Raw genomic sequence first — 19,846 nt, 5'->3', positions numbered from 1 at the left:
ACTGGAAAACACCAAAAGCAGTAAATGTGCTGAAGAATGTAGTACTGCCTGCATAAAAACAAGCCAGCACTTCCCTGGCTGAACAGATGTTCTTGCTCAACACCCACATGATGCTTTCCTTCCTGAATGCTGGTTTTCTACATTTGTGTTTATTGGTAATTCTCTATGAGAATAACATAGTGTGTTGTTTATACCTGCATAGCTCTTTTGAGTTATAGTGAACTACATCAAAACAGATAATAAAATGATAGAAATCAGTTCCTGTGGTGCTTCATGGCAATTTATAGTAGCTGAAAAGTTGTTTGCATTGCTTTTATCAATCACATTCTTCTTATAGTTTGTACTGGCTTTTATTTTCTTGGCTTTGGGATTTGTACAGTTTCTTCCCAACATATATCTGACTAAAACACAGCAGCCTTTCATCATTGCTGTCATTTGAATAACTTCTAACTCTCAGCCAAACTATTTAATATAACCTTAGATATTGAGTAGCAGAAAATAAGATTCTCAAAACAAATTGAAGGAGACTTTTCAGGCAAAGGGAAAGCAGTAAAGCCCTGATGACATTGGGAACTAAGCACATACTTGATTTTAACAGTTTAAAGTGATTTGAGTTATTTTTTGAATCGGGTGACAAAGTGCTTTGCTGTGAGGAACCAAAATGTCTAAGCACCATGAGGTAGTTTGCTTAATAAAGTGGGTTGCTGTTGTACCAAAAATAGTAAAATTCATCTCATATAGGTTGTATCAAACACATTTTAATATTCTATGTCCAAGCAATTACTTTCTTAATTGAATAAAAGCTTCTGAACGTCCTTAGGGTTGAATAACATGCACAACTGGTGTACCTACATTTCTGTACTTGCTGTGTATACCAGTCCTCTAATCACTGCAGGATTATAACTGTCCCATATGTGTACATAAACTTTTCTCACAGTGCAGAACTTCCCCAGTGTGGGTCAACTTTGAAAAGTAACAATGCTGCTCTTTGTGTTCTATGTTTTATTGTAGCTTTTAAAAAAATCCCAGATCTAAAAGTAACCAAACTGTGCAGGCACAAATGAACTCAAATAGAGCAACGCTGAAAACTGATTTTGACTCAGAAAATCAAAGAGGGGTCTTAAACTTCACCAGTTGTCATCAGGTAAAACTGTACTTATACAATTTTTTGGTGGACTCAACTGGATGTAATTGATACAAATTTACAGTTTGCAAACCATGGCTTAAAAGGAAATCAGTTTCAAATCAGCGAACAGATACAGTTAATTGGGATAAATTCTTTGAATTAATAACTCTTATTACTCCTGCATTTTTATTCAATTTAAAAAAAAAAAGACCTTGCCAGTCATAGTCACTTATAAATGTGGATCAGGGGCAGGTTTACATCAATTTAAACTAATTGATTTCTAAGCCGATTTAGATGTGTTACTAATCAAATTCTGTGAGACCAGCTTGATGACAATGTGTGCAATGATACAGAATTCTGCTTACCCTACCTTAAGTTCATTAGGTATTCAGAAAACCACCAGGAGAGAAAACCAGTAGAAGCTTTTTTTCTTGCTAACATCAGCACCAAAGAAAAAAGGTACATTTCCAGATTGAGGAAGAGGGAGCATCTTTTATTTTTTCTTTCAGAGGCATCTCACTTTGAAGTGTCAATACCACAGCCAAATACTGCCTTTTGAAAGTTATTTGCAGTGAAGAGCTTAAAAAAGGAAATCCTCACAGTAATGTTGCAAATAGGGATGTCCAACTATGTTAATATCTAGCTAACATAAATGACACGTCATCAGATTAGTTAGTGACAATTGGCTTGCTTAAGTCTTCTCCAGGTTCACATGTTAGCATATGGGATTCACACATTTAGAAGAGGAGAATCCTAATTCTTCTCTAGTCCAACATTCTAAATGACAAAAGCTGTACAACTTCAACCTGCAATTTCTCCATCAAATTCATGACAAGCTCATCCCAAAGTGACTGACTGCTAAACTTGCTTTACCATCAGTCATCTCCATTGCCACTGTGAGAGGGTGAGAGCCTGGCAGCAGAGTCTCAGGAAGGACAAAATGCAGTGCTTCCTTGTAAGCTGCAAAGGAAGGCATGACCCACAGTACTTGCTTCATTAGTAACATGTGGGCTTGCTTCTGACAACATATCTGCCTTCGTGTATCTTCAGATGTGACAGGATTCAAGCCTCCCATGCTTAGATACTAAATATTCTATTTGTAACTGAAGGGAAACCATCTATACAAGAGTTTATTAATATGTCCAGCAGTTACAAACTTACATGATAATTTTAAGAAATAGCACCTGCAGTAATATGGTAATATGCCCAAACAGAGCAGCAATGTGGGGTCCACTTTGGCATGCTTACTGCACAACTACATGTGGAAAGGGCCACTGTTATAGTCTGGAAATTAGTTTGTGTGTTCATAGTTTAGGTCAGGTATTCAAGAATCCAGATCCAATTTAGAAACGTAAATAAGAGACAGGTTTTCAAATTATTAGCCCCAAGAGCTTGTAACGTGTACTTGCAACTCAGGTCTTTACATTCAACCATTCCTCAGTAGTAAAAAAAACCCACAATACAAAACAACAACAACAACAACAAAAAAAATCTTAGTTTTGAACTTAGATTTGAAATATTTTAAATACACCTTCTGAGCTAACATGGATAGGTGCTTGAAAAAAATTCAACCCACTGTGTTTCTGAAAGTCCAGGCTTTGATTCTTGTACTGAGTTATTGCTCAAGTAGCTGCTCACATATATGTGTCTGTGTTTGGTTACTATAACTCAACATTTTTAAAAATATAATGCCTATTTTGTTTTATTAACTGTGTTGCCTGAGGGAAAAAAAGATGCAAATTCTGGAATTTGAAAGTGCTGCAGTAACACATAACAAAGTGTTATATCAAAGTGCCGGTAAAGTTGCTTCCTGGAAAATATATGGGAAAAGGATCTGATTTCATCAAGCTGCATATTATTACATTTATTTACTGTTACACATTCTTGATCTAAGTGGGATAAACTACTGTGTTTCACAAGGTGTCCTGTTTTCCATAAATGCCTTTTATAAAATTAATGCATTGATATTCATAAAGCTTATTAATTTCTTACCATGGTGATTTTATGACATGGAAGTTTGAAACATAAAATATTTTCAGTATCCTTTTTCCTACCTAAAATTATGTTTCTTGTTTCCCAGGAGTGCTCCAAAGGAGGGGGAAGCATGGAAGATTTGCCAAAGTATTTAAGTGCAGAAAACATCTTAATGGATCACTAGACTTAGTCTAAGCTATAGATTTGTGTTTCCCTGTTTTTCTCAGGAGAAAAATATTGTGCAGATGAAAAGAGATGGTAAACAATTAACATGCTTATTTTAAAAAGACCATGCTGCTGTATTTTTTTCTTTTTTGTCTCACTCTGCTCCAATGTGCTTCATTGAAAGCAGAGGTTGATGTTCTGCATCAGATACTTTCTGCCATGACTGTTTTAAAGCAGTTTGAATCTTCAAAGCTCTGGGAAAGTATCTGTCTGGAACAGACTGACATGTCATCCCTGCAGTTCTTGGTGGTGTTTTTCCAGGTGCCTTGTCGGTAGCCAGAGTTTAAAGACAAGGCCAAAATAATCTCAATTCTGAGTTCCCTCACAGACTAAATTTCAGTTTGAGCAGCTATTCATATGTCATCCATGGTTAAATGGCTTTATCACATCCCATGGGCCAACGGCCAAGATCAAAACTGTCTGTAAGTCACCATCTCCACAAGAATGGTGCAGTTCCATCTCACAGAGACAGCTGCTGGCAAGGGAATGGCAGAAGCAAATGCTGCTGCTGTCACCTCCAGCTGCTCGTGCCAAGCGAAAAGGCAAGGGAGCTTGTATGCATTAACTGAAATGAAATCTAGGGTTTGCACATGGTTGTATTCTTACCTATTTTATCTCTGTCTTCAGAAAAATTAAAGTGGGGTCCTAGTTGCTTGACACCAGTAAAGACCACAGATTTTAGCACTAAAGTGTTATAAGCCTCCCTAGCAACAATCTACTTTGGGTAATTACTTTCAGTTTATGTCATATCTGTTTTTCCAGAGCTTCGTTTGAAGCCAAGTGAGTTGTATTGCTTAAGTTGTGTGCTGTTAAGGCACTAGTAGTTTTTATGTATACAGCAGGTCAGCTATGCCTATAGAGTACAAAGAAAGAAGTGGGTCTCATAAGAAGCCTGCATCTGGTGAATTTTGTCTGTGTACCCATAAGCTGTGGTGATATCATAGTGACAAACTGCATTTAGCAGACAGCTTTGGCTGTCTCACCTGTTTTCTGTACACTATTTTAGCTTCTCTGGGATAGCAATTAAACTTCTGGCTGGCATCAGCAGCTTCCAGCAGTAGACATTAAAAGAAAAAAAAAGCAACTCTTAGAGAAATATTCACCTGCCATCCACTGACTACAAACATGAGATTTAATAACTTGATCTGCTTGATATGCAGGATAAGCCATCCTTAGACTCCTAGATTTCAGGAGATTTGACAGGATTCCTCAATGTATCCAGCTGGGAAGCTGGAGCTGCCCTGCTAGCAAAGAAAAATGTCCAGACTTACAGAAAGGTCACCAGCACCAGCTTTTAGACCTCAGACTACATGGAATATTAAACACTGTGGTGCTATTGCGTGCAATAAAAGTAGTTTAGATACTTTGTACAGATTTCTGCTGGGCTTTAGTTATCAGTTATGCCTGTTTCTGACCCAGTGTAGCTTTTGTTGGATATCTGGCTTGTGTAAGGGGGCAAGGGGAGGGTGTGTGGAAAAAGCATGGCCTTGGTAGAATCATAAAGGCAGCATGGTACAGAGGTTTCAGTCATTCTAATTTGGGATAATGACACCATAACTCACTCAGGTATCATTCCCTTGGGCGGTTTAGAACTTCTAATGAAAATCTTTATTTCAATTTTTAATAGTAAATCTCTGTATCCACAGAAACCATCTGCTATCTGAAAATTGTTTTTTACTGAGAAATGCATGCTGTATATTCATACCACTTTTTTTGCACATAAAAATAAGAATACAGGATCTGAAACTCCATTTCCAAGCATTCCTTTCCAAACCTCAACAAAGCAAGGTATGTAAGTGCACAGTAAAGAGAATAACAGCTCTGTTTGAGTGTAACAAGCCAAATCAAGCACTGCAGCTCTGTATGGGGAGCTCGGGGGCTGCAGTTGTGAGGCTCAGGCCAGCTTGGTTTGTGTTGGAGTACTGTGAGCTGCAAAAGAGGACTGCTGTAAACACACCTGCATCACACATCAATCAGAAGGCTGAGGTCCATCTGTGCAGGGTGAAAGTACTCCTGCCTTCTTCCTTAATACTTCATTGTGCTCAAGTTATCTCTATTGCTGCTCCTTTCAAAATGTGGAATTAGTCCTTTTTCTCAAGAGAAGCACTATTATTTTAATTGACTTTAAATTTGACTTCAAATAAAATTGCCTTTTATTTTAAATTGACTTTCTATTTATTCTTGAATTTGACAACCAAGCTTACAGGAGACTGCCAAATTAGAAAGCTATTGCTTACATATCTCATTACTTGAACTGTTCAAAGTACTGCATGAATTTGATCTCTTCACAAATATTAATCTGCCTTGGGGTTCTCCTGAGCACCCATTCACTGTGTTTGTGTGCTCATGTTTGTCCCCGAGGGCTCATCTCCCTAGTGAGCATGTTTAAACAACTGAAGTGCTTGTACAATGAAACATTCAAATTCAAGCCTTTATTATTATGCAATCTGGGATTATTTTTTTATCATTAGACTTCCTTCAGAACTGGGTGGTTGACACTCCCTGTTCCAAATTCCTGTCCCATGAGCTAGTTGTTTGGAAAGCCTGGCTAGGAGGACAAACACCATTACTTCTTTTTTTTCTTTTTTTTTTAATCTGGAGAAAGTTCTTTTTCAGGAGGCATTTGGGATTAAACTGTAACCTGAAGGCAGGCCACATAAATAGGATAAAGATCAAAAGGCCAAGGAGAGCATTACTTGGTAGATTGATACAGCTGGAAGCAGTGGGCCTGATTCAAGGTGCTTTGGGGATCAGAAGATTCTTGCACATGACTTAACTGGTAACTTTGCATATGCCCTAAGAGAGGAATGTATACCTGCTCCAGCAGTATGTGTGCTCTGGAAAATAATATGAAAAGGTAGTCTATATTGTGATAAGTCAAGGGTTCATAATACACATTTGCTATTCAGAAAAAGATAATTCTGATTCATTCCATGTCTAAACAATTTTAATGAAAAATGAGACTGCTTTGACTTGACTCTCCAGTCAGATCAGTTGCCCTACAGAACTTTGCTCCTTGATCCCTGTCCAAGAATTTATTTATCAGGGAATTTATACAGCCCTTTAAATTCACTTCCTGATCTGAATTAAACTGTCTTTCATGTGCAAAACCCATTGAAAGTTCCCTCTGTGTGAAGTGCCGATTCCTCTGTTTTTTTCACGCGTTCTGTGATCCTGTAATCCTCTCCCTCAGAGTCCTCCTACGGTATAGTCCACATCCAGAAGAGCATCCATCCCCTTTGCCCACAGGGACAGAAAGCAGGAGCTGTGCTCTTTCTTCAGCATCTAACCACTCAGGCTGCACAAGGAGAGTGCCACAACTTTGTCATTTTCCTTGGCGTGTACTCGTTTTGACTTTCCAGCAGCTTAGCATTTGAAATACCGTAGCCATTTGAAAAGCCAGCAGATCCTTCAGGTTGCCACGTCACAAGTTGCCAGGATAAAAACCAGTGCACCGAATCCCTCTCCTTGTTGCTCTCCAGCCCTTCGCAGGGCTCAGGCAGCTACAGCATTTAAAGTGCAGCTGCCTCCGACGAGCGTTGTTTTGTTGTTGTTTCTGCAGAGGAGCGGCGGGAGCTGACATCATTTCCAGTAATGAAGTGCCCGGGGTTCTTTTATGACTTGCACACTCCACTTCTCCAGAGCTGTACAGTACGTGCTGCGTGACTCCAGGAAGCCGAGGATTTGTTTTGACTTGCTAAAAGAACATTTGCTGTTTCTCTTTACGATTTTGCCCTATGACTTGTCAATTCTCTCCCTCTCTTAAGCATAACTTCAGATTTAATTAGCTGAGTGCAAACATCTTTCATTGCACTGTGGATTAGACTCCTCATTGAGTACACTTAGCAACAGAAAGACGTCTCAATCAGGTGTTTTTGTGTTTGTACTGCAGTGCCCAGAGTGCCCAGTAGCTGTCAATAGACAGTTGCTATTGACTCTCTTTCTAGTGGCAAATGACCAGTGATGTAGGGACCAGTCTTGTTAAAACTTACTTTTGATTTTCAAAGCTCTCCTAAGATCACTTTTCAAGTGTGTTACATTGTCATTTCCCTATCTGCTATGTAGAAAAAAAAAAGATACTTAGGTGCCTTGCAGGGAGATCCTGAAGGTGTTGGCATCTCCCTAGGAGTTCCACAATGACATTGCCTAGCATATTTTAAATGGTGCCATTTGTATTTTGCTGAGTCGCAAAGCAATAGCATCACACACCAGCCTCTATTAGATAAGTTTGGCACCAGCTTCCCTAAGTGTTACCTGGATATACATGTGTGTGTATATGCTTTGAATTCTTCAGGGGTGAATTTCAGTTTGCATTTCCACCACTGAGAACATTCTACAGACCACGAATCACTTGAGACATTTCTGGGGTATCATCACCCAAGCAGCAACCTCCACAGTTCTCCCTAAGTCCTGGAGAAAATGTTTGTGCTGCAGCAACAGCAGCTGATTTACCTGAACGTGCATAGTTGCAAGAAGAACTTTTTGGCAGCATCAAAACCAATGAAGAACAGCACAAAATTCACAATCCCTCTTTGTAAAACTGTCATCCATTCTGCTAGTTCCAGTCTTACTATAAGCACTTTACAAAACACCTTCAACTCCTATCAACTATTCACTTCCCTGGAGTTAAAATTGAACAACTTCATTTTTAGCCATCTCTTCTTTCAGAGATTCTATGCTTTCTGTTTGATTCTTCAGAAGTGAATCATAATTTCAAAACCCTCACTACCTTAGTGAAACACTCTTTTTCCATTAACGTTCAACATGTTTAACACGGGTTCGGACACGTTATGAGAAACTTACACTGGAGCCCTTAAAAAAAAATAAAAATCTGGTGTGATTTCATGCACTGGAAACACCTTTTATGCTGTAAGTATTTCTACAGCTATCAGGAGATATGAGGCATATGGATCTGAGCTAGTCAAATTAATACCATAATGGCTTCTGGCTTAACAAGCACATACAGTGCAAACAGAGAGCAGAACAGCTGTTGTAGAGTTACCTTTTATGTGGGTGGTATAGATGTCTGCCAATTAAAATGATCTGATTAATCATTTCTTGCCATATGATTACTGTTAATAAGAATTTATGCTAACATGTTTGTGTCTGAACTTTGCACAGGTTCATGCCTGCATTTATTTTCTTTAAAAATAGAGCAAATCATGATTGTTTTTTGTTCTTAATGGACTTTCTTTCCTCATCTGAAAGCATTCCAGGAGTTCAGTAACTCAGAGCTGCCAACTATCCCTTAAAGGAATATGTTTTTATCTCCATGTAGTGCTTTCTGCATTTAATTCTGTACATACAGGCCTACAGTTTTTAAGCTGGGAACCTCAGGCTAAGCTTCTAAATCCATATAGCAGCACTTGCAAAGAGAGCATGGCCTTCAAAATATGAAAAGTCCTCATAAACCTTTATTAACCCCTCTGTTATTGCAAACATCTATACTTAATATTTTGCTTAAACTAGTCCCACTGACTGACAGGGTTTAGCTAACTTCCTGTGTGTATAATCAAGCATTGTTTTTCCAGAACCAAATACATTATATTTATGACGAGAAATTTAGGTGAGGCAAAATTTTGTTTTAAATATGTCCTCAGCAGCAAGATACTTTATAGCAAGAAATACAAAAGTCCAAGCATGGTGGGTGTTAACAGGCTTTGACCTAGGATGGTTTGGAGATCTCTCTCTGATCAGAAAAATGTAGTTTAAAATTCTACATAAGCTTGGTAAATACAGTAGAACAGGGTAGAGAGACAGAAAACAATAGCAGTAAAACTGCATGAGACACCGTTTAGCTAGGACAAGTGGCTGGAGATTCGTCATCCTTGTGAATCTTGTTTGGAAGCCATGAGTTTTGGTGGAAGGATTTGTTCCCATGGGACTTTGAACAGTTAACAGAAAATATACTGTAGAAAACAATCCTAAAAAGACTAAGGAGGAACTTGGCAAATAGGTATCTTTCCCTCTACTGAGAGTTCTGCCACCCACATTAGGAAGAACAGACACTGATAAGAGAGATATTTCCATGGCACTTATATTGAAGCTCTTGTGGGCTCTTCGTCTTACAGTGTCCTCCTTACTTCTGCTCTGTCCATGCTCACTGATGCTTTGAGATCATGCTTGCACCTGTTTTCTCTGCAGCATCAATAAATAAAGAACTGTCTTATGTTTTTTCCAGTGTCATCCTGCATTACCACCTACAAGAAGACACCACCTCCAGTCCCACCAAGAACTACCACCAAACCGTTTATTTCCATCACAGCCCAGAGCAGCACAGAGTCTGCCCAGGATGCCTACATGGATGGGCATGGGCAGAGGGGAGATATCATTAGTCAGTCTGGACTTAGCAACTCCACTGAGAGCTTGGACAGTATGAAGGCACTAACAGCTGCTATTGAAGCTGCCAATGCGCAGATCCATGGCCCTGCAAGTCAACATGTAGGGAACAATACTGCCACTGTCACCACCACCACAACCATTGCCACTGTTGCAGTAGAAGATAGAAAGAAGGACCACTTCAAGAAAAACAGATGCTTATCCATTGGAATACAGGTACACTACAGCACATGGATCATATGGCTGCCAGTGTTTTGGATTTCTACATCTGTTTTACTGTTCATTATGCAATGTTTTGTGTATTTTTCTTTTCTTTTTCTGACAGGTACCTATGTAGAAATCGCAGCAGTGTAATCATTCTGCATGGTACTAATGATGTTTTCCTAATTTATCATAAAAACATCAGAGGCGAGGATTTGTTTAAGTCTCCTTGCTGCTTGTTATTCAGCTCTGATAAATTGCACACATGAGCACTAATCTATGAATCATAACACAGCGGGGGTCGGAAAGGCATGAATTAAATCATTGAAAGGGAATGTGTAAAACAATGATTTACATTACACGATCACCCAAAAAGTATTTTTGTCCAGCCTCACTGAATTAATTGTAACTGCTTATTCATGCATTTCATAATGACTGGTAGCTGCTTGAATGAGGCAGCATTGTTCCTATCTCAGCCTCAAGAGCAGAGGGTAAGTTCCTTCTGATTTGCCCTTGTTAAAGAGAATTACATTTTGCTACCTCTAGTGGAACAAAACAAGAAAACTGACACTACCAAAGTTCACTCTTATTTACAGAAAGGAGAAGAGCAAATAAAGTAGACCAATTTAATCTGCTTTCTTAATTAATCTTTCCCATGTCCACCCCACAAAAGATTGTGCATAGGACTCCAAACATCTGTTTGCAGGATTAGCTTCTCCAACAAAGTACTTGAATTTACACAGGTTTTGATGGGAGATGAATCCCAAGCAACTAGAATAGCAATCCACAGCTTACCAACCTTCACAAGAAGACATTTTTTCTTGCACATGGAGGTTGTAAGCAAAGCACTATGTGCCTGGGCAGGTTTATCTGATTAGCAAAGCCTAAGAATTTACCGTGAAATCTCTGCATCAGCCTGATGAGATGAGAGGTGCTGTGTATGCCATCCCAGGGGCAGCTCCTGGAGAAGCCATGACTTTTCTCTGACTTCTTCTTGGAAGGGCAATAATTACTATTGCCTGTGGGTTCAGTTCACTGCCTTTGTTGCAGCCTTTTTCTGCTTCACAGACATTTGTTTTGGATATATTCTGGAAGAAGGGCTGATGTTCAGTGTTAAACAAAAGAGTGAGATCCAGGTGGGACAGGAATAGAGGAAAGCTCTTTTATTACTTATCCCTATACCCAACCAAGCTGAAGGTGCCATTTTATGGTTGTAATCCCTCATTTCACTGAGCAACAAAGACTCCTTAGCAGGCTAGGATCCTGCAAAATAATGGGTAGAAAGAAATAATTTCCACATATGCAGAAGCCAAAACAAACAATGGTAATGTGAATCATGACTGTCAAGACACCATTTCCCTGCTGTCTCTTCTCAAGGTAGTGTTGCTACACACAAGTGCTGCTTTTGAGAGGTGTAGGAGCCTCAGTTTCCTGAGATCTGAGAAAAACAGAGCCCCAAATGCAGTTCAAGCCTTTGTTCAAGCCCTGTAAAACTTTGACATGTACTAGTGACCAGCATAATCACATGTGAAAACTGCCTGGGCGTATGAGGGGCTGCCAGGGCAGGTTTTGTGTACAAACCAATGGAGATACCTACAGCTGAGATTACATGAGGCAAAACCTTCAGCAATGATCCATTCTTACAGAATTCCTGCCTATGTGCCATGCCACTCTCCCAGTTGTGCCCATCCATGAGATTTGAAGAGTCAGACAGACTTCACGAATAAAATAGAACTACTTTGCCAGTCCCCTGTCTCGTCTGTTTTGCAGCATCATTGCACAAGCAGTTGTGCTGGTACAGCTGAAGTGGTAGTGTAGGAGTGGAAATACTGTAAGGTAGCTGTTACTGACAGAAATTGCTTCTCTTAGAAACAACTGCCCTAAAATAAGTAGGTAGGGTGTAAGCAGTCTGACTGGCAGTATGAAGTCAGTCTCTTTCCACTGACTGTAAAGGGAGCCTAGTTAAGGCTTAGATTGAACTTAGACACCTTACTTATACACCTTACTTACAGTCTGGCCCATCTCTGTAGGGCAGGTTAAGCTGCTTTAGCCAGAAGCATATTCTTGGTTTGTTTCCTCCTCTAACAAATAAACCTAATGTGCACTTGTGTTGAACCTCCGTGCATGTCATCTGCACCCCTCAGTCACTCTTAGGATACTGTATCCTTTGCTGTAAATCTGTTTAGCAAACAAGCAAAGCAGTGCAAAGAAAAAACCTGCCATCAAAAAGTTGCTTTTCTTGTCAGTTATGGGGTTTAAGGCTTAGTTATCTTCCCAAAAGCCTCAGTATCAGGTAAATACCTTACTTCACTGAACAGCTCTGTAACTCCCATCCCTCCCTGAGCACTTTTCCTGCATAGGCTTTTCAGTCGGCACTCAACAACAAGCTTATTTACTGCTAACTACAGTGGGGAATTTTGTACACCCACAGGTGGATCCACAGGTCACTTTGTAACACTGCTGTGGTCCAAAAATTCTGTGTGCCAGAAATGTTTTTTTCTTGTATGACTAACAATATCATATATGGCACTGGGAGCTAACAGCTACACTGATTGGACCCAGAAGTTTGTGGTTTTGCTCAAAGACACATCAGTGGTTAAATTTTAACTTTATACCATTGGTATAAATCTCCTTACAGAGACGGAGAGGTAGCGTAAAGTTCCTGTCTGCACTCCTGGGGACCACCTGTTTTCTTGATGAAGCAGCAAAGAAAATGCATACAAGAGCTGCATCTGCTTTCTTTCAATTTTATCTGCATAGTGCTCTGATTCAGGGCACTAACATTTAACAAAATAAACACTGATTTTGACATGAGTTCACATAAGCATGCACATACAGTCTAACAGGTCAAAGCAAGCAAATGGTGGAGCACAGTAAGTGGTGTTACAGCTGCTCAGAGATTTGCTCTGGCAAATGTGAGCATGCAGCCTCCATAAAATACTGGATAAACTCCATCTGCTTTTTGCAGGCTGAATGTTGTCTTACCAGAAATGCTATACAGATTAACAAGAATGATAAGTATTCACTAATAACATGAGAAATGAGCACACCACAGATAAACTATCTGACTAGATTAAGGTACTTATAGTATAAGCTATGTGTCCAGACTGTAGTTATCATGCATAGAAATTGTAAGTAGCTGGGTGATATATATGCTAAAATACATTCTAATTAGCTATTTAATTTTTTTAAGGTGGATGGTGCAGAAGAATCCACTAAATCAGGTGAAAATAAAGCAACCAGTAAGTTCCAGTCCATAGGAGTTCAAGTAGAGGAAGAGAAGTGGTGAGTATAAAAGTTAATATATTTTTTCTAAAGTAAATAATTATGCCACAACTAATTTTTAAGAGCCCTAGTTCCTGTACACATGACCATATAAACCTACTTCCTGGACAAACTGTTAGATCACCCAACTGAAAAGCTGAGTCTTAAAAATGCTGTAGCTCTTATTTCTCAGAGGGGATTTTTCAGGACCAGTGGGACAGCTGGAAGAAAAGTACCACATATTTTGAAGGTCAATATACTTTTAATATGCTCTTTTCCCCTAGAAAATATACCTAAACAGTGGAAGGTGATGCAGCTGGAATATTAGTCTTAGGATGGTTGCAGCAGCATAGGGTAGATGAGGAAGTTTACCTTGTTTATCAGCAGAGTAATTTCAGCCACGTAGAGCAGTGCAATGGCAGAGCCAAACTGATTGCTTTTGCTCAGGTATCTCGCCCAGACATCTCTGCATTACAACTGCTTCCTTGAAAAAAAAAATGTTGCTATTAAAAAGCAGGCCTCTAAAACTTGGTATTCTCTCCAATCTTCAATGTAACCTGAATTAGTAAGCAAATATGCTCAAATAAAAAAAAAATAAAAGTATCTAGAATATCTGTTGTCTTTAAGGGTTATGCTTCCTTTTGATGACAAATTGCAGTTACATTGCAGGGCCGCATCATTGTGCATAGCACTTTCCAGACACATGAAGTTTCTGAGTCTTCAGCCACAGCTGCAAATCTTCATTCTTGGCGAAAACTTCAGTGGCTGAAGAAAGGTCAGACTCTTCCCTCACCTCTGAGCCTGCAGGCCTGCCCAGTGCTGTTGAGGGTGCAAGCACCCACCCAAGGCTTTGCTTGTTTGTCACGAGCCACTTGGGCAGAGCATAACTTCTGGATGCTGGAGCTATTTTGTTGATAATGTGCTGTAGTACATCGCGGGAGAAGACTCAGGGCAGTATCGCTTGTTGGTGAGGGAAGAGTCACCCTTGCAATCTCTCTGAGTCTTAAAAATGCTGTAGCTCTTATTTCTCAGAGGGGATTTTTCAGGACCAGTGGGACAGCTGAAAGAAAAGTACCACATATTTTGAAGGTCAATATACTTTTAATATGCTCTTTTCCCCTAGAAAATATACCTAAACAGTGGAAGGTGATGCAGCTGGAATATTAGTCTTAGGATGGTTGCAGCAGCATAGGGTAGATGAGGAAGTTTACCTTGTTTATCAGCAGAGTAATTTCAGCCACGTAGAGCAGTGCAATGGCAGAGCCAAACTGATTGCTTTTGCTCAGGTATCTCGCCCAGACATCTCTGCATTACAACTGCTTCCTTGAAAAAAAAAATGTTGCTATTAAAAAGCAGGCCTCTAAAACTTGGTATTCTCTCCAATCTTCAATGTAACCTGAATTAGTAAGCAAATATGCTCAAATAAAAAAAATAAAAGTATCTAGAATATCTGTTGTCTTTAAGGGTTATGCTTCCTTTTGATGACAAATTGCAGTTACATTGCAGGGCCGCATCATTGTGCATAGCACTTTCCAGACACATGAAGTTTCTGAGTCTTCAGCCACAGCTGCAAATCTTCATTCTTGGCGAAAACTTCAGTGGCTGAAGAAAGGTCAGACTCTTCCCTCACCTCTGAGCCTGCAGGCCTGCCCAGTGCTGTTGAGGGTGCAAGCACCCACCCAAGGCTTTGCTTGTTTGTCACGAGCCACTTGGGCAGAGCATAACTTCTGGATGCTGGAGCTATTTTGTTGATAATGTGCTGTAGTACATCGCGGGAGAAGACTCAGGGCAGTATCGCTTGTTGGTGAGGGAAGAGTCACCCTTGCAATCTCTCCAGCAAAAACCTGGATGCAGCAAGTCTGGGCTGACAAAATTAGGGCCCTCTGCCCTCCTCTGGCCTGCTGTCTGTGGTAGCAAGTAGAGGAAATGCCCATTTTCACACTGTTGGCTTGGTTTGGTTTTTTCCTGCATCTGCTAAAAGTACTCAAAAATAATACTTTATCTACACCATTTTCAATTCAACAAAATCTCATAGTAAAGGAGCAGAGTATTTTCCTATGGTCTTAAAAAGCATAAAGAACTGTGATTTTGCAATGACCCTGGTAGGCTGTTATCAAGTTCCTCATTAACCTGCTAAAACATCTCTAGCTGGCAGACATTTCTTTGTGTTAGACCTTAGTCCCATTTACCCACAACTCTTCCAGTGCTAGATAAATGAGCACATCAGAATAAATGGTGAAGGACCATTTCCATTCTTCCTGACCACAAAGGAAAAACCTACCCCAAAAACCCAACCCTCCCCAGTCCCTCAAAAAAACAAAAACAAAAAACCCAACAACAACAACAAAAACCCACTGTGGAAAAACGAAGAAAGTAATGGCTGTTTCTAAATACCTTACTTCCAAAGTCCTCTTTCTATTGCAGTTTTTATTGCTCCAGAGAAAAAGGTAAGATCTGCCTGTGAGGGTCTGCCCTGAGAATGCAATATTTCTGCATTATCTACTGACAGCTCTGTTTGGGGGTTTCCTTGCTGATAAAGTTGAGGTTGCTGCTGTTTGGAGCAGCTGGGTGAGCAGCAATCTATCATGGACTTTCAGAAGTGAACTGGCTGATAAAGGAGAGCCCCTAATCCTTAGAAAATGAGTACACTCAAAACACAAAGGGCTTATCACCACAGTTTGGCACTCATATTCCTTTTTTTTTAACCCAGCAGAGCACAATGTATTGATTATCTGTTAAAGGAACAGAATTGTAAATACAGTGCATTCTTCCCTGCCCCATAACATCTGCAGAGCCTCAGAAAAGCTCCTTTGAGTTAAATCTTTGATTAATTAATGTTTTTATAAAACTTCCAGGCTTCAGAAATATTAAGTAAATATAAAATAAGGAGAGAAGACACAGCAAAGAGGATAAATATTGTAAATTTGTCATGTTTCTTTGTCAGTCTAAGCTATTATGTACATTGTTGTAAAACAAGAAAGCTCTTTGCTTAATGCACCCAAAGCCTACCATACATCATTTGTTTCACTCCTCTTCTCTGCTTCCTGCTCTTTCCTCCCCCTTTCCCTCACCTCATATGACTGTTATTTTCACACTAAGGAGTCTTACCTCGCTCCTCATGTCCTCTTAAATATTGCTGCTTCTGTGCTCAGAGCAAGTAAGCAAAATATTTTACCTCTGTTTCCTGATCGAAGTAGCTTGAAGCCAGAGCATCTTCAGAAGACAGCTCTATCTCTTCCATCTTCCATCTCCACTCAGACCTTTCATTAGCCCTTCACTCCCTGTAACCTGGGCTTCCTGCCAAGACAAATGGCTCTGAGTCTTCCTCCTCCTCCTCTTGCACTGCTCAAAGGATAAATGTGCCTACTGCTACCTGACCATATTACAACTGGATCCATCGCTGATATTCATCTTACCCTCAGTTCTTTATGCTCTCAATAATCTTTTTCATTCCCATTCCCCAAGTGCAGCTCTATGATTTCTATCATTTATAGAATAGCTCTGTCCAGTCCTTCTTGTGGAAAAAAAAATAATAAAAATTGTATGTGTTTCTATCCACTTTTTGATCTTCCTGCTATTACTCTCTTATCTCACCTGGTCTCCCCCATGATGCTAACAAAATCCCAACCAAAATGTTCCTCCCCTTTCCTCATATGACCAGTGCAATTTTGCAATGTGTATTTAATTAAGCTGATCGGTGCAATCTCAGGGCACTTCCATTTCTGTCCATTTCTGTTTGTCCCTTCTACTTCCAACTTCTTCTTGACCTCAAGGGACCACCTTCCATTCCTCACTTAGAGAAGTTAATTGAGTTGTTGGAAGTCAACCAGTTCTACTGAACCAGAAAAGAAGTCATCACATGTTACACCAGGCTAATTAGCACACATCCCTGTTGAACAAGGGGCTCTCAGGCCCATAGCTCTGTAATCGCTTTCAGTCTCTCTTGCTTTTTACCTTGTCTGCCCTAAGATCTCCTCCCATTACATCCTCACCTGCAAAATTGTCTTTTTTATTGCTTCTAGTTATACCATCAGCTAGTAATTGTACTTGGTTTGTCTTCATAAGAATTTATGAATGCTGAAACAACAATAGTTTCTGAAATAAGGACACTGCCATAGGAGACTAAGACCATAGACAGATAGTCTTTCTCCATTTTCTCTGGCTTCTGTGGGGGCAGGGAAGGTGCTTCCACCTCTTGGTGTGGTATAAAGTGTGGTTTATCACACTGTACCTCTTGGTGTTGTATAAAGTGAATTTTTTTTAAATGGTGGTGGGGTAATATAAAGAAAACAAACAAACAAAAAACCCCACAAACTTCTTCTGTCTCTTCAAGGAAAAAAAAACAACAACACATTTTTGGCTTTTGTTACTATAAAGAGCCATATTTTTGTCTATTTTTTTCATTTATGTTTTTAGGTTTAATCACTTACCGTCTTGACAAAAAAAAAAATACGCAGGTTTTAGGGTTTTCCTTGTGCAGCAGGCTAGTCCTACACTTTAATTTAAACTTCTTAACTCATTTTTTTAGGACAGGACCCTCAAATCTATATTTTCAATGAATCACAGAATCACAGAATGGTAGGGGTTGAAATTGAATGATCTAGTCCGATCCCCCCTGCTAAAGCAAGTTCACCTAGAGCAGGTGGCACAGGTTTGCATTTAGGCAGGTCTTGAATGTCTCCAGAGCCTATTTTGGCTAACCTGAGCTGGAAAACTCTCTGGTGGGAAATTCACTGAGAAATTCTGAAGGTGATAGATGTCCCATCCCTGGAAACATTCAAGGTCAGGTTGGATGGTCCTCTGTGCAACCTGACCTAGTTGAAGATGTCCCTACTCACTGCAGGGGTATTGGAGTAGAGGACCTTTAAAGGTCCCTTCCAATCCAAACCATTTTGTGATTTACATGCTTTAAGTTTTGGTCAGCCCTGAATTGGTCAGGCTGCTGGACTAGATGATCATTGCAGGTCGCTTCCAGCTGTAACAGTCTAGAATAGACATTCAACATACAGGATTAGAGTTTCCCTGCTAAGACTCTTATTAATGAAAAAAAGACTGTGAAAGGGATAGGGAGGGAGCAAAGCACAGAATATTGTGTAGCTTTAAGATGTATGTCCAAAGATTCTTCCATTAGAAGACATAGTACCAGATCTGCTAACTCTTCTGTGGTTTGTTTTTTTTTCTGCTGTCAACAGTTTACCTTAACAGACAAGCCCACAAGCAAGAAAGAACATAAGCAATGGGTAAATTGAGGCAGGCTGAATTTAATGTCAGTGCATCTGAGACCACCATGCATCAGTGCGTTTGAAACCTAGATCTCTTCTGGGTTTTTGGGTTTGGTTTTGGTGCTTTTTTTTTAAGAGAGAAGTGCTCTGAGTTGAAATATAAACATGTTTTTCAAAAGAAAGCAAAAGACTTAAAAGTGGAGAGCTGAGCTACAAGTGACCCTGCTGTTGCTGTTCAAAACACATCATGCTGTTGTTCTCCATACTGGTCTCTCCAGTCTGAGGTTTCATGGCTTTCTGCACCTTAGGCCAGATCTGCTGCAGTTCTCTGAAGCTGTAATTATTACACCTTGTGCCTGCAGGGCATGACTGAGTACAAAAGGGCCAAGCCTGAAAGCAGAGGAAGAAGAAAATCTTTGTTTTTAACGATTAACAACAATTTATTAAAACCTTTGGGGTTTGTTTGTTTGTTTAGGTAGATTTTATGTGTAGAAATAGTGAAAAGTTAGGCATTCACTTTAACAGCTCTCCTGTGGTATGCAGCTTTAACTGAGAGCAGCCAAACACAGCTCATGCGAGACACAAATGGTATTTTGTAAGAGTAGAACATCCTGGAAGTGAGTGAGGAAGCTATGTCAGAGACTAAAATTGCCACCTATTAGACATTTTGTATAGATGTTCAAAGACTAGGCAGACAGTGGATGCCTTCCTGCATTTCCATTTCATTCAACATACATTTCCTTGACAGTCTTTTTTTCAGTTTTAAACTGATGCTACATTCTATTGCCAAGTTGTTTTGCTTTTGAAGACAGATAGGTAACACAATCCAGTGCAAAGAATCTGTCGAGCAAGCCTGTACTATACTATTACATAGATAAAACAAAGGGGGAAAAAAAAAGAAAAAAAATTAGAAGTAGGGAAAAAAAAATAGGTCATTCTATTTTATTTGTTGAGGTGGTACTAGCTCATGCTGAACTCAGTAAGAGTACTAGCTTTGAAATGTAGTGCCTCAAGCAATACATGCTCTTGGCAAGTAGACCTTGATGTTTTCACATTTGGAATTTAGTGTACACTGAAAAGCCAGAGTCTTAACTGAAAATACAAATGGTCATCTGAAACAGAAGGATATCAGTGTTTAAGGCACTGGGGAAAGCAGAGAAGGCAGCTGCAATGCAGAGGTAGGAGGAGAGAGAAGAACAAGCCTGGGTTAAGGCTATTGCCTTTCTCTCCATTACCATGGAAGGTCTGGAAGAGTGCACTGTGTACTAATGCCTTGGCTCTCAGTGAACCCTGATTTAATCCCTGAAAACAAATGTTGTGTAAGTGTGTGCCTGTGTGGGCACACACAGTTTTGTAGGTGCATGTAGGCACACGTGTGCATGCATGCACACACTTCAGTGCAGATAAGGGATTTGTCAGGTTGGTGGCTGAATTAAAGCAATTTAAAAAAAAAACAAAACTAACATAGAATGGAGCAAGATTTTCATTGTAATGT

General features: G+C 39.8%; 1 protein-coding gene across 1 annotated transcript in view; it reads left to right on the top strand.

Moving 5' to 3' along the window:
• DLGAP1 (discs, large (Drosophila) homolog-associated protein 1) overlaps nt 1-19,846 on the top strand; it is a 139,668-nt gene that overhangs the window by 101,289 nt on the left and 18,533 nt on the right. The window contains 2 exon segments of the mRNA XM_010006858.1: nt 9,507-9,880; nt 13,059-13,150. Coding sequence (XP_010005160.1) covers nt 9,507-9,880; nt 13,059-13,150 — 466 coding nt within the window.

The sequence above is a fragment of the Chaetura pelagica genome, unplaced genomic scaffold (genome assembly GCF_000747805.2).
Source record: "Chaetura pelagica isolate M959 unplaced genomic scaffold, ChaPel_1.0 scaffold109, whole genome shotgun sequence".
In the NCBI taxonomy this organism is placed as follows: Eukaryota; Metazoa; Chordata; class Aves; order Apodiformes; family Apodidae; genus Chaetura; species Chaetura pelagica.
The sequence above is the reverse complement of the archived record's forward strand: the minus strand, read 5'-3'. Positions and strand labels throughout refer to the sequence as shown.